Genomic DNA, 24632 nt, shown 5'->3' with positions numbered 1-24632 from the left:
CAAAACAAACAAATAAACAAAACAAAGGTTTGTTTTTACAAAACTTTACAGAATTAATGTTGAATAGTCGCACACGTGTCTTTGCATGTGCTCATGTGAAAATACCTATTTGGTTTTTGCTGGATGAGTAGAAGGCGTTGACAACAGCAGCTCCAGTTACCCACCTGCAGAAGACAAGGAGAGTGGAGAATTATACAGTAAGGAGCACTACAGTGCAGCACAATTCAGACTTGATGAAAGATATTAAAATTAACCTGTGATTAATAACAGCAAGCTAATATTAGCATTCCTGCTGTGCTTAGTGGAAGGCTGAACTGTATGTGTGAGTGGGCGTACGTGTGGGAGAATGTGAATGCACTGTGCTAAATGCAAGATGGTGTGTCACACCAAAAGCACCATAAGCAAATTTATTATTAGTGATTTACAGTAAACACTTAACATTGTAACTTAAAATTATTGCACATCTGGGATAAGCCTGTTTGCAGAGCAAAGATCTAGTACTGCCCGAGAACTCCATCGATTAAATCTTACTCTTCTTTGTTGACTTTGACTCTGAGTTTCCGCAGGCGTTTCTTCTGCACATACTCCAGGTTCTGTAGGATGTTTTCAAAGTACTCCTCTGCACTGTAGGCCAGCTAACACCAACACACAGCCAGAGAAACAGGAGGATTAGCCCTGATGAGAGCTATCAACACTTGGTCCTATATTCTCCAGCAAAAACTCATAAAAGCCAAGAATTCACTGAGATGTTTTCACAGAACTGATACGGAGCTACGCTGAACCATGTCTGTGTTCTGTTACTCTGATTCGGTGAAAGATGAAAAACATTCATGATCACATCTTTCAAACACTCACATCTTTGTACTCATTGTTAAGGTATTGGTCATCCATGATGTTGTCAGAATAGCCAATCCGTTCCCGAATAGCTCGGGCCTGCAGAACATTAAAGAAGACAATTTGACAAACAAACAATATAAATGTCACAGATCCTAAAGAACTGAATACAATGCAGTACAACAGATGGTACGTTATAACCAATACCTTCTCCTCAGCTGCTTTCTTGGTCTCCGCATCCATCCAAGTCAGGTCATCAAGGTTACTGATGAACACTTCCCGAATGTCTTTAATCATCTCCTCCATCTGATGCCCACACACACACACACACACACACACACAGACATATGCACATACAAAGAGAAAGAGACAACAGTCACAAATATGTCAGTGATATTTCATAATCAAATGTATACCATGAAAAAACATTAGCTGTCAGTCAGTGCAAATTGTGAATAGTGTGGGAGTTTTTTTCATAAGGTCTGCAGAGAGGGTTTAGTGGAAAGTACACACTCACACAAACACACGCACACACAGAAAAAAAAAAAGAAGAATTGCAACATATTGCGCAACACAGTCATAAAAATACACTTCCCTGAATCAGGCATCATTATTACACTGTCACATATCAATGCAGAAGCACTCACTAACACTCCCTTTGTGCAGAAGCATGGTAGCTCTGCATAACATTACAAGTACTGTAATAATCTATTTTGAGACTAATATGACGGATGGAATAATAGTAAAAGAAATACTTATTACGTATGAAGAAAGAGGTGAGGCAGTGGCTGTCAGAATTACAACATGTTTAGTAACAATTAAAGTGGTTTATCTTTCACTTTAGTTAATATTGAGAGATAGTGGAGGTCTGTACTCTCTGAGTGCCCTTGCATTTGATAATTCTACCAATTTACATAATGCATCTCAAGCCTTTAAATATTTACATTTCCTTGAAGATGACTCCAGCAATTTCAATCAAGCTTTATAATTCTATGATGTACTAGAGCTTAATGTTTAACGCTAAACCTAAAATGCTATTCTTAATTAGCAAATAAATGTGTGTGACTGAACAAATACTTCCATGTCAGCAAACTTGTCATCACACAACATATTTGCATAACTGCCCAGGTCTCAAGATAATTATATTTTCGATTTTTATAAAATTCACACAGTAAGATGCTCCACAGTCCACATCCAACACTGAGCTTTCAGTGGGAACCTGTGGTGTACATTTAATGTTTCTATAATGTATTACTCCTGAGTTGCAGTATTTACAAGAATGTGCCTGCACACAGAGAGACAGACTGACTGACGCCACCATGATGGTATAATGCTGTGCAAACCATGTACTGTATACCATGGTCATCAGACAGTAAAAGCCAATTCTACAACAGCAAACTACAGCAGTCCCACAAAAAGTACCTGAAACACTAAAAGAATGAAAGCAAAATAGGAAGAGGAAAAATTAAAAACTGCAGTGACAGCAAAGGTCATCTTTCCAGATCCCTCAAACCACAGTTGTTCTCTGAGACCGCAGCAAGCTAACAGACGCATTCCTGTGTCTCATCACATCAGCAGACCCCTCGCTAACGCACTCCATGATTGCTCGGACAACACGCTGTGGTTCGCCACAAATCACCAGGGACAATACTGGTGAGGCTTTTCTGAAAACCTTTTAGCATACAGCGCACGCCTATGTGTGCACGTGAGTTTGTGTTGGGTGCATGAATAGATGTTTGTGGTTACATGCATGCATGTCTGTTTGCGTGTGAAATGCTTTTACATAATCTACATGGGTCAAAAGCAGGGTTCATATACAGTGGTAATCCCAGTAAATCTGTATGTATCGTGGTATTTTCAAAGGTAATGATTCCCCATTATAGGCACTAGTCCACTGCTATTCAATTTGATTTAATTCACTCTGCCTCCAAGAGTAAGTCATGCATACAGAATCATCCAGACAATGTAGAGAATTAGTATAATCGTATCATACTGTAAGAATCAAAAGCAAAAAACTAATTATCCAGAAAAAAAAGATTTAGATCAATATACATTATATTTTGGAAGATTATTTGAGTTTTATTGATTAGTTTAATTAGCATTTTACTGTTGTAGTTGGTCATGGTAGTTTAATCTATAAGAAAAACACATTTAAAAGCTGATCACATTTGTTTTTGAAATACTTACCAGAAAAGTAACCAGTAACTATAGCAGGCAAATAAATGCAATGGGAAAGAATGTTTGCTCTAAATCAGAAAAAGGTCATATAAATAGTATAAATGCTAGTGAATAGGGTACATTTTTTTAACATATAGCTATCACCATGGAACCTCTTCAGCTGATTACTTACATGAAGACAGTCATTTTTGTATGCACGTTTTTTGAAACTGTTTTAAATATGCAAATGAGGTTTATCAAATTAAATATGCACTTATTTGCATATATTTCCAGAGAGAAAATCTGAACATTGGATAAAGTCAGGATCAAAATTCCTGCTTCAGTTTCTTTACATATTAGAGTCAAAGGTTTTTACAGAGGGAGGGGATTTTGAATATATGTTATTTTTATCAACCCACTTCTTTCAACACTTGTAAAAAAAAATTAAACAAGAAGAAGAAGAAGAAGAGTATCTAAATCAGGCTATAAAAGATATATGCACAAACCCTTCCATAAAAGGCTTCAGAATATACATAGGAATAAAACTGGAAAGTTTGGTGTAAGTGCTACTGAAGTATGATGTATGAGGGTAAAAAAAAAACTCATTTTGCAAACTGTTTCAATCTGAAGTCGTTGAAATCCAGTGCTGGGAAAGTGACTTGGAGGCTCAGACACTGATGAAAAAAGCCGCCCCTTTAACACCAGCATGATACCTGGCTGATCACTGTGATAGTTTAACAGCACTCTTTGGCATCGGAAGGGAAACGTGTAGGGACATGAACAAAAGTTAATGGATAACTTCGGTATTTTTCAACCTGGGCCCTATTTCCCCATGTGTATGTGTGTGTATGATTCATAGGTACAACTCTTTCTAAAATTGGTTGAGTATTGAGGGAGGCGGATGCAGCCAGCAGCCGCGAAACAAGCTAAAACAGTAACGGGGTCAAATGTGTCCCGTATAAGTTTGCGCATTAAAAGTGCTTTTTTTTCGCCACTGACCGGTTCAGATCGCCAGTGTTATCTCTGTAAATAGCATACTAAGCTTTTCCCTTACCTCTGGGCTGTGTGATGTCATCTCGCAAGAGCTTTGCTTGTTGCCGGAAGAAAACAGAGGAGCCATGCTGTGCGCTGCTCAGAGTGGTGCTGGTTGTCCCGGAGTACAGTTGAGAGTTTTACTGCATCGATTGAAAACAATGGTTTGTGTTCATGCTTATCCAAATTGCAAGAACAGGATGTCGCGTAACACCCCGTACAGCTTTCATAGGCCGCCTTTGTTGGACGACGAGATGCTGAAGGTGTGGCTAGTTGTGCTACAAATGGATGCTAACACTCCTGTCCAGACACTGCGCCTTGCAGACCATCAGGTCTGCAGTGCTCACTTCTCCCAAGATGACTACTGTCAGCTGAAGAAGAGAAGACATCCAATCCCAAAACACCTCTTCCTCGAGAAAACGGCTGTCCCACGAGTAGAGAGAGCTACAGACACAGTGGAGCAAAGCTTTCGCGAGATGACGTCACACACAGCCCAGAGGTAAGGGAAAAGCTTAGTATGCTATTTACAGAGATAACACTGGCGATCTGAACCGGTCAGTGGCAAAAAAAAGCACTTCTAATGCACAAACTTATATGGGACGTATTTGCCCCGTTACCATTTTAGCTCATTTCGTGGCTCCCGGCTGCATCCACCTCCCTCAATACTCAACCAATTTTAAAACGAGTTGTACCTATGAATCATACGCACACATACACATGGGGAAATAGGGCCCAGGTTGAAAAATACCAAAGTTATCCTTTAAGGCAGCGAAAGCCAGAGTAGGGTGGTTGTGAGGGATGGTGGATGGGTCCATCAAACACAGACTTTGACCAACAAACACCGCGGTGTCCGCGTCCCATACAATTCTATAACCAAACCCCTTTCTTTTTTTCTAAACCCAATCACGTGCTTTTGTTGCATAACCCCAACCATGTGTGTTAGTTGCTAGAGGAAACAAAAAAGTAAATCTGCGTTGTTGTACTGACAGTGTGTTTATTTTGAGAGGGACTGTATGTAAATGTTAAATTTCCTGTACAAACGGAAGTGTATTTAATGTTCTGCAGGCAAGATGTGTAAGAGGCAGAACTTGTCCCAGAATGTCAACAGGGTACCTTTCATGTCGTATCTGGACATGGAAAGTCCATGACCAAACATTGATACTGACGAGGTTGGAATAAGAATGTATTGCATTTTGAGCAAAACGGCCTTTAAAGTTATGTGTTTGTAAAATGGCATACTTTTTTAAGGCAAAAAATCAGACAATACAGGTAAACAGCTTAAAATCTTTAACTAATAAATATGTGTGATACAAGTTTTCCAAAGTGTTATGCTTAAATATGCAAATGATTATTAATTTTGCATGTTTTGCATACATTTCGCCTGGGGTGTCTCGCCTCAAGTAAGAAACTCTAAAAGTACTTGTGTAAAAGTACTTAGTTACATTCCACTGATGATCATATCTGAAATATCTGTGGCTGAGAGAAGGTTGGTATGTGAGCAGTGCAGCGTGCAGGGTGCAGCGTGCCAGCTGCAGCTCAGCTCAGCAATCTTACACACGGCATATGTATTCAAGGAAAGTGGTCTTGATACTGTCTATCGAGTTGTGTGTGACTTGTCACACACACAAACACATTTACCGAGGATGCAATCTGAAACCCACATGCTAGAGTGGGTACAGGTTCCGAAAATAACAGATCTTTATGGTGTGTGAGACACACAGTGTTGCGAAAGATGTACATGGTTATACACACAATCTGACTCACAATGTGACACTCATACACACACGTGCAGCCAACGAGTTGAGGTTTACAGTGTGCCTGGTGTGGACATGATAACAAGGACACCTTATTCAGCTGCTTTGAATGGGTGCAAGCAGAAAATACAATACTGTGATAGAGACACATGATGCAATGGTGACAAAAGAGTCAGAGAAAAATACTCCCAGCAGGGATGGGCCTGAAACACATGTACTCAGACTGTATGTATGAATACATAAATAAATAAACAAACGCTTACACTGTATTTGTAAAAATTCATACCTTGCAGATTAATGTGTGTGTTTGGTAGCAGCTCCAAGTGTCAGTTAATGTGCATGTGTAAATAACAACAGAGTGAAAAAATTCAGTATCCCCTCAGGGATTAATAAAGTATGTCTCCTTCTTCATTTAAACAAGAAAACCTTCAATTTTGTTTTAGACAGATGATGAAGCGGTTAGAAGATGAATACTCTGTCTACTAAAGAAATGCTTGAGCTTTTTATCCTTCATTCAATCCAATCACCCACTGACCAGTTCTTTGCTCTTTTCAGAGAAGGCCTCCTGCACATACAGTCGTCCCACAGCATTGTCCATGTTGTTGTTGACATAGAGTGCACACTGTCGCCACACCGCTGCCTCTGATGTAGTGCCAGACAGAGCCTGTAGGGAAAGTAATGAGGCACCGATCAATTAGAGATTCAGGATAAACCCGTCAGCATGTTAGTTAAAGAGACTCATGGTGATTCTTTATTTGCGCCTCCATTATGCATCACTGTTACACTTAGGAAGATAAGAAATAGGGCAGAAGGGAAATGCTTAGATTACAAAGAGGGCTAGGATGAAGACTTCTAAATGCTGAAGAAGAATATGAATGGAGCTGAGTGTAGACATCTAGTGTATATTTATTGCCCATGTGATACCTCAGTATCGGTGTAAATGTCAGCTGATATTGCAAGTTGCAAGAAATGGCAGTATAGGATTATTTAGAAACAGTCTAACAAGTTTTCTTGCAGCATGGCTTTATAGTACACATTTGATCCAGATTGAAATATCTTGATTTATGGATGGATTACCATATAGTTTTGCATAGACTTTCATGGTCCACAGTAGAGGAATCCTTGCACTTTGGCAATATCTTGACTTTTCATCCAGTGCTACAGTGAAGACATTCATGTCCACCTCTAATTAATTGTAGTGACTTTTGTTATTTGGTGAAGTTGACTTTTCATCAGGTGGCACCGGCAGGTCAAAGTTTGACTTGATGGTAGAAAGCAAAGATAGATGATGTTTCAGCCTTTGGGCCTTCTTAAAGCTCCAGTAGGCAACATTGTTTTGGTATAACTGAGTAAAAATTTTATAATATCCTCTAAGCATAATGTAAAGCAAGTGGTCTGAGACAAACAATAGGTTTCTGCACCTCATCATGGCTCTGTGTTCAGCCTCTAAAGAATCAGTATTGTACCGATGTGCATCAACCAATCAAAGGTCAGCTCAGACCACTGCATTCCTATTGGCTGTTCTACTGCATATGCGCGTTCCCGTGCAGCCGGCAGAAGGGGAGAGCAAGCGGCAATGGCGAACAGTGCACCAGGTAAAATACTATTCCAGCATTGGCTACAACTGCCTACATGGCTAAACCCTAAAAAAGGAAGACAGAACTTGGTTCCCCTGAGCCCCGGGGGGAGGGGAGGGGAAGGGCGAGGTGGGGCCGGGCCTGGCCAGAGGGCGCAAGGGTCGGCCGTGGGAGCGGAGCTGAGGGCTCTCTGCGGAGAGCGAGAGCCGAGCCTCTGGATTATGTGTGGGTCCGCGAGGGAGGGATGGGGCGGGCTGCTGCGCAGTGAGGGAGAGCCAAGGCTCCCAGAGAGGGAGAAATAGAACCAAGTAGGATAAAATACTCGCATGCTCATCTGGTAGGAGGGGCTCAGGGCGGAGACGAACGAAACCTAACTCAGATGAGACTCAAAAATCAACCGTTTTCAGGCTTTCTACCTACTGCAGCTTTAAAGATCAACAAGCTTATTGTTGCTTCTTGATCCTGAAGAAGGCCCAAAGGCTGAAAAGTCATCTTAATAAAAGAAATGCATATGGAGGCAGAGTGTGCAACACCTGCTCTATACAATCATGTCTATTACTGGTGATCAGCAACTCATTATAGTTTTTGGTGGGTGTTACTTTTATATTCTAAACAAAGTTTGACTTGATCACTACCCAGCTGGCCACCATCATCCTTAGATATTGATGTTTGGTTACATTTAGGTTGTGATGTCAGGTGACCCAAATTCAACGTCTTCCAAATGTCACCTGCAAACTACATCATGACGTAACAACATTGTGTGGGAAGATATGCACTTTCAACCAAAATTTAACATCTGTCTAACATAAGAGTCCAACATTTTTCTAATGTCATATTGACATCCAATGCCAACTGGCTCTGTGATTCATGACAAAATATAGTACCTGCAAATGCAATGATGGTCTCATTAGCCTCAGGCATACTTTGTGTTTAACTAGCACTAAACACAAAGTATGCCACAGGCATACTTTGTGTTTAGTGCTAGTTAGCAAATGCTAATATGTCACATTACGATAAGATGGTGACCACAGTAAACAAACCTGCTAATCGTCAGTATGTAAGCATTGTCACTATACATACTGTATGTTGCAGTGCTAACATTAGCATTTTGTTCAGTCCATTTTCTTTTTAACACTCAAATTTCAATACTGACATCCAACTCTATAGTTCAGTGTCAGTTGTGTTTGACAGGTTTAGTGTCAAGGTCTTGACAGTGTACCTTGCGGAAGGCTTTCCTGGTGTCCCTGTAATTTCTGCTCAGGCCCACCACCATGTTCATAGCAAAACGCCACACCATATAGTTCTGTAGATCCCTGTGAGGAGACAAGGGGCGTTGAAAGAAACGGTCTTACATACACAAAGCTACGATGGGTTAGCAGCTGTTTTCACTGCAGTTCACTCCCGCCCCCACAAACAGGCTATCATACACAAACACTCAGCACCATTACAGACTCATACAAACACACACACACCTCTTGTTGTATTTGGCCAAGATGAGGTTGAGTCTTCTGTAATAGTTGGGGGAGTAGTTAATGACCTTTTCTGTGTCAGGAACACTGATGTTGACTGTATCCATTATCTTAGCTGTGAAGTAACTCCAGTCAAATACCTTTAAATGCGAAAGCACAGACAAAGAGGAGAAAAACATTAGAAAGAGCAAGAGGTGAAAAAGAAACAGCAAATTCTGACAGAGAAAGAGTCTATTTTTACCTGTGATTCAACCTCAAGGGTGAAGTTGGCGTTCAGATCACCCAGTTCCATCTTGTTGTAAAGCAACACTGGGTTGTTACGATCCTCTGGAGTATCAGTAGCCTTGGAGTGAGTAAGACAGAGAGGTAGAAAATCAAGAATGCTGTCACAACATAACCCTCCTGTTTCCTGACACATGCGTACAATTTCAGTGCCGGTCCAGCAGCAACAAACATCTTTGGACTCCCAGGAGGCTTTAGGTCTGTAAATGTCAGAGCTTGAACGGTGTGACTGCCTTGTAAAAGCCAGCAGCCGAGTGGAGGGGAAGTGAAGCGTGGCAGTGAGGAAAGCACAGAACCAGCACAAAATGACAAACGTGGACTGTGGAAACCTGTTGATATCTGAGAAACGTTGTTGTGTAAGGATCAGGCTGGTTAACGGCTTGTTCAACGCAGCAGCTGCTCCAGACTGGAGCCACAAACACACGCAGAGGCGAGAGGTGTGGGCTACAAATGGAAACGAGGAAGGTCATCCTGTCAGAATTTGTTTGCTCACAAAATCCTCCTGTTGTGTGAAGCTGAGATCGAAGACAAGGTATGTATTGCTGCCAGACAAAAAAAACACTCTTGTATAACTCTAGAGGAAATTCTCAGATCTGATGAACTATTTAGTGTCTGCAACAGCGTCTAAATCCCAACTCTTCAAATACCCAAGCTTGGTGAGTGGCCCCACACATCAAACTATGACTCTGTAGGCACCTCTCTATTACTTTTGAACATTTAGGGGTGGCTTATCAGTCCCAGCTCATTAAATGCATTGTGTCTTTTCAAAAAAAAAAAAAAACAACTTCTGTGTTCACATGACATGTACAGTTCACACTCCTTAAGTACAGTCTTGTTTTGGAGTAAACTTCCAACATAGGTTTACTTCATAAGGTTTAGGCAACAAATGTACATGGTTAGGTTTAGAAAAGTGATCATGGTTTCATATTACTGACGTAATGTAATGTCATGTATGTCACATGACATATGTCCTATGCTACATTGTTGAAATAACTCTCTCTTGATTTTTTGTTTCACAGAGGACCTGAACAGCAGCATCCAGGGTGAAAGTCCTACATTTGTTTGACCAATCCACCTGCTCTGCTCGGACTTAGACAGTTGCTCAGAGTGTCAGATAATGGCATGGGCCGATGAGTGGCACTTAGATACTAAAGGGTGCGTCGTTAACAAGTGGCAACTTCTTGAGCTGAAAAATGAAGCCAACGTGCAAGTATCAGATACTGTAATTCCTCTAATGACCACCTGAGGGTTGGTTCCAGAAGCGAGTCAATCACAATAGACCCCCATGTTAAAATGCCCGACTTAACAGTATAAATAAACATGTTTACTGCCTGGTGCAAAAAATAAACTAACAAAAAAAACAAAACAGTTTTGGTCTTTCTAGCTTATTTCAACATTCATGAAAACTGTACAGGGTGTGAATTTCTATGTAACTCTTCCGTTTACATTTTGTTAAGGCTTGAAGTTACGCATATCTAAGGGTGGCACCGCTTTGAGTGACAGGCTGTCTGCAAGGTGTTTGCACAGTCTATGAGTCAGATCCACTGCTCACTCATCCATAGCTCTACCCTCTCATCCAGATATGGTCACTTCTGGCTCAAAAATACAAGATGGCTGGAATGCTGAACTCAAGGCTTTCAAATGGCAGCCCACAAACCAATGGGTCACAGCATGGTAGGTATGTCCATTATGTTGGTTTGTAATTGACATCGAGGGCCAAAGACCAAGCATTGATATTTGACAAGTTGGGAGTGAGGACAGGTTGGCTTCTGTGGTAATAATTGTGAATGCATGCTTACATTGGCGATGTCCCTCTCCAGGTCCATAACACGTGTCACATCCTCTCTGATGTGGGTTTCATTGATGGTCAGTCCTCGGTCAGTGCGGATCAGCTTAGCCAGGTCAATCATGAACTGCTCGTAGGCCCGACATGCCTGTCAGACACACACTTATTTATGATATTCGTATCTTGAAGTCACTTTGACAATCACACACAGATACACACACATACAGACACACACATACAGTACACACCTACACTTACATTTGGCGTGCCTCAAGCTAAGTGCAGTTAAGTGCTGCTTTCTGCATATCAATCAAAAGTCCATGTAAACTGTAAAGTAAAACCAGAGCAGAGGATGTTTGCTCTAATCACACACATCTGGTCTGGATTGAGACACAACCAAATCTGTTCTGTTTTGCCTCTTTGATTCTAATCATCACTTACCGCCTCGGAGCACAGTTTTATCTATCACATACGCACACGCTTGTTAATGCACGTAAGCAAAAAATAAGCACAGTCAATTGAGTTGCTGATATTTCAGCTGATGCCCTCATCATTTGTCAGGCGTCATGTTTCCCAGAACAAACTCCTGGGGACATAGAACCCAGACTCAGTGGCACTCGCCCAAATGAACACATGGAGCTCTTTTCATTGTGCATCACTTTAAAGCTTTAATTATGTTATGAGTGTGCGTGCATGTGTATTATCTTTACACTTTAGACCTACCTCTGCGTAGGGTCCAGTGCAGGCGTAGTAATCTCTGGACAAGAGGCCGAGGTTTGTCTGCTGGTCAAACTGGCAAAGAGCAGGACAGGAAAACACTTATTTATTCGTATTAGCCAAAGAAAACAAATTTGATGACATTGGTGGGTGGTTATTTTCCAGCTGGATGGATACAATGTGTGAGTGTCTGTATAAACATGGGTCTGTGAAACAGAGAGAGAAAGACCAGGGCTTTCTGGCTACAGTCGCACACCTACATGAATGATGTGTGAATTGGAGTCCCTGTCATCAGTGCCGACAAAAAAGTTAACCAAGAGTTGAGTTCCATATTTCTCATTCAGCTTGGCGATGACATGCTCCAACCTCCACGTTTTACCTAAATAACAGAGAAGGGAGGAAAACTGAGGAAGAAGAAATTGCCTGTACATGACTTCTGCTGTGCATGACGATAGAAAAGAATACTGTACCATAGTTGATGTCCCAGTCGTCCACAGCTATGGGCCAGTCAAACACATCAGGAAGCATGTCCAGCAAAGGAGTCCCTCCCCTGAGCTCAATTAAACCTTAAATCAAGCGTAGATACAAACAAGCAAACCTCTGTTTCTGACAATACAATGCAATTAAGTATATGTCAATCAAAATTCAGAAAAGAAAAAGAAAATAAAGCTTGTTGTTCTTCATATATTGTACTTCTTATCAAGCATAATTAATCTATGCAAATTTGAGGGCATTATGAGGAATTTATTGATGTTACTTCTAAGCCAAAATGCTTTTGAAGAAACCTTTAATTTGCATCACAAAATGATGTAAAGCTGAAAGACAGTAATTCTTATTTTTAAAAATAATTATTGATAACAACTGTTAATACATTTTTTAATGGTAGCTTGACAATACAATAAACTGAATGAGAGACAGAACCTTTGATGACTGCAAGAAAAAGACCCATTTTAGGAAAATAGAAGACACAAAAATTAATAGTCTCTGATGCCTGCTGACTCACTCTCATTGGTACAGGATTTGTAAAGGGTCTTAGCCTTGGTGAGTGCAGTGGCTTCCCCCTCCACTGTTTTTTCAAGGACACCTACAAATAGAGCAGAGACAGAGCGAGCATGAAGGAAAGACATAAAGACAAAGACAAAAAGATTAAGGAGGAATGAGCGTTCATGTGAACAGAGAGAAGGAAAGACGAGAGAGGGATGTAAATAACCTCCGGTACTATATAGATTTGTTTTTTAATCTTTGTGGATTCAAAATAGAATACAGCTGTCACCCAGATGTATTTAATCATTTTAACTGAGGCATTCTTTCTGTCCCTGTGTCGGACAGTGCCAACAAAAATAGTCATTAGTCAGTCATTACTTCAAACTGTAGCAAAATGGAACAACCACTGAAAAAGCAGACAATATGACATTATTCCATGGGGGGACATGTTATGAATGAATTTAAAGGTCTAGTGTGTAGGATTTAGTGTCATCCAGTAGTGAGGTTGCACATTGCAACCAGCTGAAACTTCTCTCGTGTGTCAAGCGTGTAGGAGAACTACAGAGGCTGACTCAAAAATGCAAATTGCCCTATCTGGAGCCAGTGTTTGGTTCATTCATTCTAGGCTGGACTCCATGGAAGAGGATCTGTTTCATATGTAGATATAAGTGGCTTATTATAGGTCACAAAAACACACAACAATTCTTATTTTCAGGTGATTATACACTAATGAGAACAGTTCTGAATATTATATACCATTTCTACCAATATATCATACACAAAGAAATGCAATGGAACTAACGTAAAACAAGCATTTCAGTCAAAGAAACTTTATTTCCATTGGCAGTATTATTTGTTCTGTGTTATATTATTATATTATAGTATTATATGCCCTGTTCTGGGGCCTCTCTGCCTTTCCTCGGACCTACACAGAAAGCCTCTTCCACGCACCTACATGCAAAGCCTAAGGCGGAGACAACACACCTCTCCACCTTTCCACACGTTTACATAGAATGCCTTAAGGCAGAGAGAGCACACGTCTCTGCCCTTCTACGTGCAAATGAGGACAGCCTGAAGCAGAGAGAGCAAACCTCCCTGCCCTTCCATGCGTCTTCATGGAAAGCCTACGGCAGGGAGAGTAGCAGCATATATAAGCAATAGGGTGCCCTGAATGAGATTCATCAATTGGTTGCAATGGAAAGGAATCATGTGATCTATCAGCTGACTTCCATCCATCAATCAAAACTCTATGCTCAGTTTTCTATTTTTACACAATATGCACAGTAGTTACCTGAAAAACAAAGTTCGTTCATATTGTCAACACTGGGCATTATTTAAATGGAATATTCTAGTGAGAACAAAAAAACTTTCCCCTACTGAACAGACCTAAATCAGTTTTCACTCTTCTGGTAATTCTGAAAAATCAAGTCTACAACTTTGAAAAGATCAAAGGTTTACTCATTGGATGCACTGGAACGTTGCATTGATTAATCAATAGATCAGGATCCAGGAATGCATAACAATAGCTAGTACCCCAGTACATAATTCTAAAATGTTCCCCTGTTGTGCATGGTAAAACTTTGCTTTGAAGGATTGAATGAATAATTAAACATGAACTGTTTATTAGTTGCAGTGCAATTAATCTTTTCATTTAAGTGATTAAGATTATTTGGGTCATTTGTTGTAGAGGTCAACGCTGTCATACAGACCACAAATTAATGCAATGCATATTTTAATCTCTGGTTGCTATAAATTGAATTTTCAGCATGGCGGTGGTAATCAAGGCAGGGCTAGTGACCTCAGAGCAGCGAAGTCATAGCAAAAAAAAAGGTGGAAAGAAATCAAGGAGCAGCAAAGCTGAAGGTGTGGCAGTGAAAGGCCATTTGAAAACAAGAGTGAACACCATTGCTTGTTTTATTGCCTGCGTTCATTGCCTCTTCAACACCTGTTGTGGGCATATGGACGCCAGTTAGCTCAGCCTCAGGCTAGATAGCATTTCTAGGTAGACAGCTAATCAAAATGAGTGATAAGTGTTGGTGTGTAAACTTGCTCAACTGAGGGGGAGGAGAATGGGACCAACAATACACTTTTCCTGTGTTGCCTCAAGGCACAAAGTTGCACATTGTTGCTTTAAAGTTTAACCATTCCTTCAGGATGCGCTGTCGCTTCTCAGCAGCATCTAACATGAGAGTGAGGAATCATCAAGACTCAACCTAACACCCACGTGGCAATTTTGGTGTTTACTAAAAACCACCATGGTGAATGAAAGTGTTTGTTATGATAGTGTAAGAAATGTTGTGCCCTTTGAACATGGAAACAAAGAAACCTAACAGCTACTCATCAGGGAATACACAGAGATTTAGTGAGGTTTTGATGAAATCCCTTGACATCCGAAACACGCGGTCATGGTTAAGTGGCACAGCACTACTTGGCTACACTGAACTGACAAATAAAACAATGTGTACACACTAAGACAGTTTCTTCTTGGCTCTGGGCAATTGTTTTGTCATTTTTTCTGCTTCTGAGTTCAACAATTTTCTCTATCTGAAAATGTAGGTTATGTTACAACTGATTTTCCAGAAGCATGTGGCTTATTATGTTGTGTACATGGGTTTTATGGTGGGTCTATCTGGGTTATAAGGACTGCATAATAGATAATGAATGATGCTAATCTCTTTTAAGTCTAAGCACGTGTGATGAACTTCCGGTTCATGCAAGTTCGAAAATGTGATAAATCTAGTTTAGCATAGTGCTTCTTTTGTGCATTTAAAGACCTGCCACTTGTTGAAATCCACAAAGTTCGCTAGCCAAGTCAAGATGTGCACACGTGTACTTCAGTATAATGCATACATCAGTCATGATGACTGCATCAACTGCTCAAGCACCCTTATTCTTTAAAGAATTTATATATGTACATATACATATATAGCAATATAGTGTGCTTAAATAAATCATGCCCCAGTTCACATCATTGAAACTAAATTTCAAAATGAAAGTAATCCAATGAGAATTAGGCAACAGGCTCATTGGCTTTCTATCTAAAATAAGGAGATTGCAGCCTCTTCTCATTCCCAGAACTTCAAATACAGCAGCTTGGTCAACAGCTGTTGGAGCCTGATTCTGACGCACAGGGGACACACTTTCAACCCCAGTGTAAACTCATTCACAGCAAAAAAAAATGTAGTATAAAGCAGTAGTTCCCACCCATGAGGTCCAGATTTTTCCTTAGCCATTGGTTGAAGGTCCACACAGTGTAATCTGTTCTGCCTCATACTTGCGTTTGGCCATGTCATTGAGCTAGTTGACTGTCTCTGTTAAGTAGCTGTCCTTTAGTCAGTCACTTTACAGCAGGAAATGGCACTTTAAAATGAAAGCTGTGCCTGACATTCACTTCACTCTTAAGTAAAGTGTGTTTTTTTACAAACTTGATACATTCACAAGTCACTTGTGGTCCATTCAGAATGGACCTGTGACCCACCAGTTGAGAACCACTGGCATGAAGAGTGAGAAAGCCCACGTAGGGTGGCAGGGAGGGGGGTTGGATGGGTCAAATGAACAAGACTTTCACAAGTTTTTTTTTTAAATACGTTGAGTACATCACATATGTCACTTGTCATGGATGTCACATGACAAACATTACATACATCAACACTTTTTAACTACCTTACAAAGTAATGTTATGTAACAAATGTACTTATTTAACCCAAACTATGATCTGTTTTCTAAACCTCGCCAGGTAGCCTAGTTTTGTTGCCTAAACCTGAAGAGACCTAGGTTTTCTGCGAACTGAGAAGTTTATTTTAGAAGACACTATGAATGTTTCAGGCTGAAATTGAAGCACCGTCCCTGAGATCCAAAACTGATGCTAGACAGGTACCTAGAGTGTCATAGCTTTAAGTGTACAGCCACTGACCAAACTTGATGAGCTGGGAGTGAGAGAGCATGTTGAAGATTGATACCACTCTCATGTTTGTACATACAATATGTATGCAGCTGGTTAGCTTAGCTTAGCTTAGCTTAGCACAAAGACAGGAAGCAGCAAACCTGGCTCTGTCTAACGATAACAAATTCCACTTCCCAGCACCTCTAAAGCTCATTTATTAACACTGTATCTAATTTAACCCACATGTTAAAAATGGCAATTTGCCACTTTGAAGGGTTATGTGCTGGACTATTTCTTGGCAACCAGCAGAAACTCCAAGAAATTACTGTTCCCAGCCAAGAAATAGTCCAGCACGTAACCCCCATAAGACGGAGACCAGATCTAATTGTTTAGATGAAACATATTAATTACAGAGCTTTAGAGGTGCTTGTGGGCAAATGTTTCTGTATCATCAATCTCCTCGTCTTACCCTTGGCAAGAACGTGAAAAGAGTATTTCAGAGAATGCTTAACTTTAAATATCATTACCAAATAAAAAGGAGCCCCTCTAAAAGGGTATCATCCAAGCAGGACAAACTTTTGACTTTGACAAACCATCACACAAATCAAATCACGGCTTCAGTATTGTCAATCATAAAGTTATCTCTTATAAATGTTGCATCGGGATAAACAGATACACACCAACATACTGCATATCTCAATGCAACGCCAAGATCAATACAGGAAAGAGGATGGATCTTGAGTTACACAGCCAACTGACAGGAAACTCCCCCCAGAGTCCATCACTCATGTCACTGTGAGTTGGGATCAAAAGATGAAGATGAAGAAAATTAGATTTTTTTTTTTTTTTCTGTGCTTCGTAATTTTTGGGACTTACCAACAGGGCCAATCACAATAAAGACAGCACGTAAAGCATATTTAAAACAAGGTTTATCCTTTCGTTAATCTCCAATTTAATTTAATGTCACATCAGATCAGTGTCTTCAATACGCCTCTTCTTTGAGTGCATAATTTATGGAAAATCCACTCTCATTTAACTAAGCAGCGACTTAATATTCTTAATTTAATTCAACATTAAATCATAATCTTATGCAATTATTTTCATTTGCTCAGTGCTTTGAGTCATTTCTTTGCCTCATTTCTACTTGTTTTACCCCTTGCGCGACTGCCTTTCACTTGAGCCTCTTTCTACCCTTTCATTTTTCTAATCCTCCCATTTTCTCATTAGCATGTGTGCACTATTTATGTGCTCATTTAATCTTAATGAAGTCCTGAGATAGGAACCCTTCACAGGGCGCTTCCTGCAAAAGGGCACAGATCATGTGTGTGTGATTGGATTACTGACTGCCTGGTGCTAATGTTTAACCACAGCAAAGGCTTACCCTCTCTATATCACACTCACACACACACACACACACACTCCCCATGTGTGTGCGTGTTTGGATTTATTTGAGAATGGATTTTGTGCCACCTGATGTTTGTTTGAGACATCACGTCAATTTGAGCCAAACCACTCAGCATGATACAGAATCCGAATTTTGAGTTTCTTCTCTCTGCATTGCCATTTTATCCTCAACTGCCTCTTGTTCCACATGGCATTTCACTTGCAGTGTTTTCAGTTAGAACTCTGCTTCCAATTCATCATTATGAAGGATATGTTTAGGGTATATTACACACAGAAGCTCTAAATGAAGGTGAAACTGAACTGAGCTGACACTTTATCAGAGTGAAGAGTCTCAATCAGCAACAATAGAAGTGTTTACTGTTCTGGGCGAGGAGCAGAGACACAAAAGACTTTCTTTTTCTCGACAGTCATTACTCTGTGGCAATAATCCCATTGTAAGGAAACACATTTGACGGAAAATTTAGAACGTGTTTAAAATTCTCTTCAAACCAGTACATCAGCCCATTAGAAACTCCCTTAACGATCTTAATGAAGCTGTAAATAATTTACAGCTTCATTAAGGTACTTATGGATTCTAATATTGAGTTTTGTCACATTTTTCGTTTGCAACACAGGTGTTGACTTTTGCTGTATTTTGAGGTCATTGTGTGTCTTGGTGCTGTTTTGCAGGCTGTCCTCATGCATTCTTCATGAGCCAGTAATTCAAGTTTAAACCAAGTATTTAGAGAGGCTGCGATCACGTGATCAATGTGCTGATGCGACTAAAGAAGGATGCAGGTTGGGGTGATGGACGGGTCACAAAACACAGGACTTTCCTCAGGGGACTGGCGTTCGACCGGTGTGAACTTTGAGTGAACTTTGAGTCATTTTAAGGTACAACGTCACCATGTGTCTCTCCCTAAACCTAACCATAGTAACTTTACTTGCCGAAACCTTTTACATTAAGTATGTGACTTTATGTTAAATACATAACATCATTCATGGGATGCTAATTTGTATGATGTCATATGGACCATTGTATGAACATGCACCATGTATTGGAGTTGTGAAATTAAAGGAACTGTTACGGTGTCTTGGTGTCAGCCAAGATCTGTCTACATAAAAATGAAAGGAGAGAAGTAATCTGCACCTATCAAGGTTAATTTTGATACGAAACATCCAGTCATTGTATTTTGAACTTTAATGCTGGTGCCGCTAAAGGCAACCAAAATCTACACTTTACTTTGTGCATAAACGCAACCATACCTTTACCATTGTAAGAATCTGTTTAACTTTCGATGAACTTGGCCACTGTGTCATGGAGGATCGTTCCCGATGGCAGTGACAGACCATCTGAATTTGCCACAGTACTTATCCGCACCTTTGACTGGTTTCTGCTTCATAGCATTGACGGCCCATGGGTATCTTAGAGCCATCTGCCATACCAAACTGCCAGGAAAAAAACATGATTTGTCAAATTTCTTAGAGACAAATGCTGTTGAGGAAAATACTTCCACAACCAGTGGCTCATCCCACATCCTATACCTATGGTATCAGCTAAATTCATTGCAGTGGTCGCTGAAATCAGTTATCCAGCTAAAAACTGTCTTTTAATGTACAAATGTACAGTAAGTATGAAACCACTGACTTTGGTGAACTCCTAACTTTTCCACTCACCCTGCCGTCAAGCCAGGCCTTTTATAACATATACCAATTCTGTCATTGACTCAGTACCATGCTGTCAGTCAAAGTAATGCCCCTTGGCAAGTCTTAAAGTTCTGTCATGTACCCAGCACAGCGTTGGCTGTGAAACAGCTAACAGGGCAGATTCTTACCTTGGTGGAGGTCTAAACTCTTTCCTGTTATTCACAAGCATCCTAGTTGGCAAAAACATATTTGATTCAGGATCTTCTATTCAATATATTTTTGTTGGCCGAGAATTACTGCATTAATATTCATATTATTTTACTTGGCCACAAACCTCTGGTCTGCTATCTTTATTTGATATGTTTACGGGAAACACAGTATTTATGGTGTTGTGCAATGGTTCTGAGTGGAATTTTGATATCACGGAGGTCATGTGAACAAATCGTTTATCTCAAAAGTCTCACTGCAGTCAGTATTGTTTGACATAAGTTCTGTTTCAGTTATTGTTATCGCAAGAAAAATACAGACATGCAGTCTCTGACTGTTAGCAGCATGCCTGACAAACACCTCACATCTCAACACGTCACAGCTATCTCATAGACTGGACGGGCCTACCGGGCCCAGGCCTAGGGGCCCAAGGGCTCAGGGGGCCCCTAAACCACAGCCTCTGCATGAAGTCACTGTTATTAACTTTGCATTTCTTGTCAAAGGTACTTAGTGATTCTTGTCAATAGTCCCTCTTAAAAATATGAATGAATAAAAAAACATCCTAAAAAAGAAACTTAGTGTTTCTATTCCCTCACTTTATCTATAGGACTTTAGACATGCAAGAAGCACCTTGTGTAATACAGAGAGCAGCAGCGTGCTCACACGCACGTGCTCAAGCACAGATGGATGTGCGCACATAGAGCTCAGCTTGGAGATGAGTACCACATGCTGGTTCACATTTCCTGACCTATCCTCAAAGCTCCTCTCATTATACCATCGTCCTCTGGCTACAGAGCTCTTCCTCAGTTCAGCTCAAAGCCCCCAGTTCATGTGTATCTCACCTATCGTTTCCTGTATCGCTCTCCTGTTGCCCTTCAGCACTCACTTTTTTGTTTAGTTTGCATGAAAAGCCTTTCTTTCATCATTTTCTGTGTGTTGTACCTCTCCCCTTTCCTCTTACTGACACAAACTAGTTAGTAATTAAAATGCTCACGGTCAATTGAGCAAATTATTGCACAGTATGCCGCACCTGAGCAGGGGGAGGTGGAGGAAGAAACTAACACAGACGCGTACATGTCTGTACACATAAAGCTGCAGTCACAATCAGAGTACAGATCCTCATTATGAATCATTTATGGCCTTTTACAGCAGCAGAGAATAATCCAAGGTATTTACAAGCAACCACAAACCTAAACAGCTACTCACACACATACACATGCACATCGCCTGTTTTATTGCTGTCATGCAGCCTAGAGCGCTGCAGTGTCCAGGTGTTTCCAGGCCCCTGCAGCTGTTGACAGGAAAAAGGATCTGTCCATCAGCAGGCGACGGTATCCAAGCAGGTGGCAGCAGCCAGTCCCAACATCAGAGGTCACATGTTTGATGTCAACTCCACAGTGGAGGTCACACCTCTGCTGAGGCCTTACACCGCTGAGCCGTAAGTCATTAGGAAATAAATTCTGTGTGCTGGTAGGTCTTAGCTCCTACTGCAAATGTTTGCCAAAGCAGAATGCACACATGCCTTGGTTTGGACTATCAACTATCATCTTAAATACACAGCATTCTTGTTTTATTTCTCTTTCTAAAACACACATACGTGCACACACAAAGTAAACCTGAAGATGTGTGTATACAGTACAGTCGGAGGCATTCCAACTCTGACTGGTAAGCCTGACACCCTGAAGGAATGAGCATAACACTGACAGTTGGTGGGGATTAAAGCTGTTGAACGATTAAGACCACTTCTTTGGCTGCTCCATTCCTTCATGCAATAAATGCAGCATTTAGAGCACTTAAGCCAGCAATTCTAAAACATCAACCTTTGCACTTTAGCCTAGTATTTCTTCGTCAGTTGCAGACGTGTATTTTTCTTCTATCTCTGCTTGCAGACAGGCAGCAAATATCACCGTGAGATCTCTGATAAATCTGCTCAGCCGCAGTAAAAATACAGCAAATTGTAAAGTGACGGCACACACTTACACACAGACATGCTATATACGTAAGCAGTAACAAAATGTCCATGAGCCCTTGTTTAGCAATGTTTATTTTCCTTTTTCCCCCCTGTGTGTGATTTTTATGGGTTAACCCATGGAGAAGAGAGGGGAAGAAAGCAGAACAGAACAGATGGGCCATAAGTTCTTTGCAATGTAGAATGCAACAAGAAGTTGACATGCATCATTTTTCTGACAATTCCTACAGATGCCTGCATCCATTTTTTTCATATCAACATGTCCTGTTTGTCAGAAATTTAAGTATAAATCTCTGAATCAAACAGAGCCTAATGTTCAAGAAAATCATTATGAAGGTAGAAGAGCTTGAATTTCAATAACACAGTTTTATAATTACACTGCACAGTGTGAATGAAGATGCACTTTTACAACTACGAGCAAAGAAAGTAATGAATGCTGACTACATTACAAGCAATCTCTGAGCCCTAATGAAAGTTATATTGATCTGAAAAAGGGTGTTTAATCAAAAAAATAAAAGGAAAGTGAGGACAGCGAGAGCTGACAGTACATGAAGCAAATGTCATGTCTAAGGTTTAAGAAAAAAGTTACCATTTTGTTAGCTAAAGACCTCTCATAGGTTCAATGTCCTTTCAAACAATGCGTTATGAGCAATTATTGTTAAAGTCTAAACGTCATGCATATTTAAAGGAGCTCAATACAATATTCACAGCATTATTATAATGGCAAACAACTATTTGCTATGTAAAGATGTAGCGGAGTCATAGTGTTCTGAGCAGAGAATGAAATTTAGCTAACTCTGTCAGTTGTGATCTGAGCATCTCTCTTCGTTGTTGTGATAGACTTTTCGGCTGCCTGTGCATGTTAGTGTATGTAAAGCCCCATTTTCACCAAACACTTTCAGTATGGTACCTTTGGAACCAAAAGTAACCCTTTAGACATGGTACCTAGACCCTAGCCTTTCCAACGCAAACAGTAGTCTTAAATGTGGGCAAGGTTGTTGTCACTCACTGCTCCGTCTAGCACTCACTGTATTTCCTCATTAGCAGTGACACAGATCGTCACCAGCTCATGCACTGAGTAACATTACAAGTTGACGTTCCACCTTAAAAGTTACCACCTTTATTTTTATAGTTAGAGTCTACTAATAAAACTCTCCACAGTATGAACAGTAGTCACATGAGCCTCGAAACTGGCCACAACTCAGCCCTGAGCAGTGTAACCATCCACTATTGACCAATCAACAGACTGCAGTGTTCACAGCTCCACCTTTTAACACCAGATCTGTGTGCTAGGTACCCCAACAGAGGGGTGATCAAAAATGGGAACGGTACAGAACAGTGCCAGTGGTACAATACACAACTTTTCACTGTGGAAACGGAAAAAAAGGTGTACCGAACTGGACTGAACTGTACTGTACTGCTCGGTAGAAACAGGGCTTTTGTCCTTTTGAGTGTGAGCTTATCACTGCCGTTTGCACTGTGCTCATACAGTGGTTACCGCTGATATTGGGATAGCGTTGTCATGGAGGCGTAGTGCCCACTCTCCAGGTCCCCTCAGGTAAAACCAATCACTCTGTCAGCACTGTTACTCCTTTTAGCACTGTTGGCACCGTTAGCTGCTAGCTGTCGGCTTAGCCACCTTCATGTTGAGAGCCATGTGCAGACAACCTCTGAATCATAGATGCGCTCAGAATATCCTAAAGAACTTATTTTATATTGGATTGAATAAAAAACTATTACCACCCATATTCAGGTTTATTTTTATGAAAAATAACCTGCATGTCATCACAAGGGCAGAGAGCAAAAGAAAAAAAGGCGTCCCAAGACAAGAGACTGTGTTTTTCCATCAAGATTGGACAGATAAAGTACCAGAGGCTGGTGCAAATTATCTGAGTCCACAAGACAGGCTGCACTTTAAACCCTGGTTTTCCTTTTCCACTGAGGATCAATCTTTCTCCCCCTTCTGAATCACTCTGTTTCTCCTCCAGCCAATCTGCTCTGTCGTTATTATAGTGGAAGGAACCGGCATATAAATTGTAAATTTATGGTAGATGAAGAGTTTCGGTTGTCCGCGGAAAGTTTGTGCCCCTTGAAGATTTAGCACCCACTGCTCAGGACTCGACTGGCCTTCTTACAGACAACATGAGGTGAAGTATGGACCCACACACATGCACACAAATCCACAAGCGCTCACACATACGCAGTGTAACTTGACCCTTTCCGTATCCACCATGCTACAAGGATACAAGACTGCAATGCCTGCTAAAAGCTGGGAAAACACCTGAGACAAGCACGCACATACAAACTTGCATTTAAGATTTTTTGTCACTACTGTGTGTTGACATCCTTAGAAAACAGCCTGAAACCAATGTCCAAACACACATACACACACTGATAATGCCAACTCTGTTGACAAACTCTGCTCACATGGTATTACAGAAGCCAAACTCCCATGGCATCTGTGATATCTATAGAGCTGCAGTCCCCGAAGGACAGTCCTCTTTAGCTTGTATTCTCAAGCAACTGAATCAAGCTGTTCTGTCCTCTTACAAAGCAAGTGTACTGAAAAAGACTTACTATTCTCGGTAGCAACTTTTAATCATGGATAAATTCAGCATTATTACTCTATTTCTATATTTGACAAATTAGTTACCCCGGCCCGTCTGTTTCTGTCTCTCAGACTGTAGATCTTTTTTTGTGTGGATGTGTGTGTAGGTGTCTGACCTTTGAGAATGACCTCCAGTTCGTCTCGTAAGATGTCGAAGGTGCTGTATCTGGAGCTGGTCTCAGGGATGATGTTCTTTTTTAGCCAGCCTCCACAGGCATACTGGTAGAAGTTGTCACAAGGGTCAACGCTGGCATCCATGTTTTCAATTAGGCGAGATGCTGCATGGACAGAGAGGAAACAATCTCTGAGACCTGAGGGTAAAGCTCACCTTAAGACACAACAT

The 24632-nt window shown here is 40.7% G+C and overlaps 1 protein-coding gene across 2 annotated transcripts in view; it reads right to left on the bottom strand.

The window, feature by feature from the left end:
- LOC125889458 (neprilysin-like) overlaps positions 1-24632 on the bottom strand; it is a 38561-nt gene that overhangs the window by 6534 nt on the left and 7395 nt on the right. For both annotated transcript variants that reach the window (XM_049577486.1, XM_049577487.1), the window contains exons 4-17: positions 24406-24567; positions 12612-12692; positions 12079-12174; positions 11869-11987; positions 11615-11683; positions 10905-11039; positions 9065-9166; positions 8827-8963; positions 8574-8667; positions 6313-6441; positions 1042-1140; positions 856-933; positions 532-635; positions 106-164 (exon numbers count right to left, since the gene is read on the bottom strand). In XM_049577486.1, coding sequence (XP_049433443.1) covers positions 106-164; positions 532-635; positions 856-933; positions 1042-1140; positions 6313-6441; positions 8574-8667; positions 8827-8963; positions 9065-9166; positions 10905-11039; positions 11615-11683; positions 11869-11987; positions 12079-12174; positions 12612-12692; positions 24406-24567 — 1464 coding nt within the window. The remainder of the gene's footprint in view (positions 1-105; positions 165-531; positions 636-855; positions 934-1041; positions 1141-6312; positions 6442-8573; positions 8668-8826; positions 8964-9064; positions 9167-10904; positions 11040-11614; positions 11684-11868; positions 11988-12078; positions 12175-12611; positions 12693-24405; positions 24568-24632) is intronic.

Source organism: Epinephelus fuscoguttatus, linkage group LG5 (genome assembly GCF_011397635.1).
Source record: "Epinephelus fuscoguttatus linkage group LG5, E.fuscoguttatus.final_Chr_v1".
NCBI classification, from domain to species: Eukaryota; Metazoa; Chordata; class Actinopteri; order Perciformes; family Serranidae; genus Epinephelus; species Epinephelus fuscoguttatus.
This window is presented reverse-complemented; position numbering and strand designations above follow the sequence as displayed.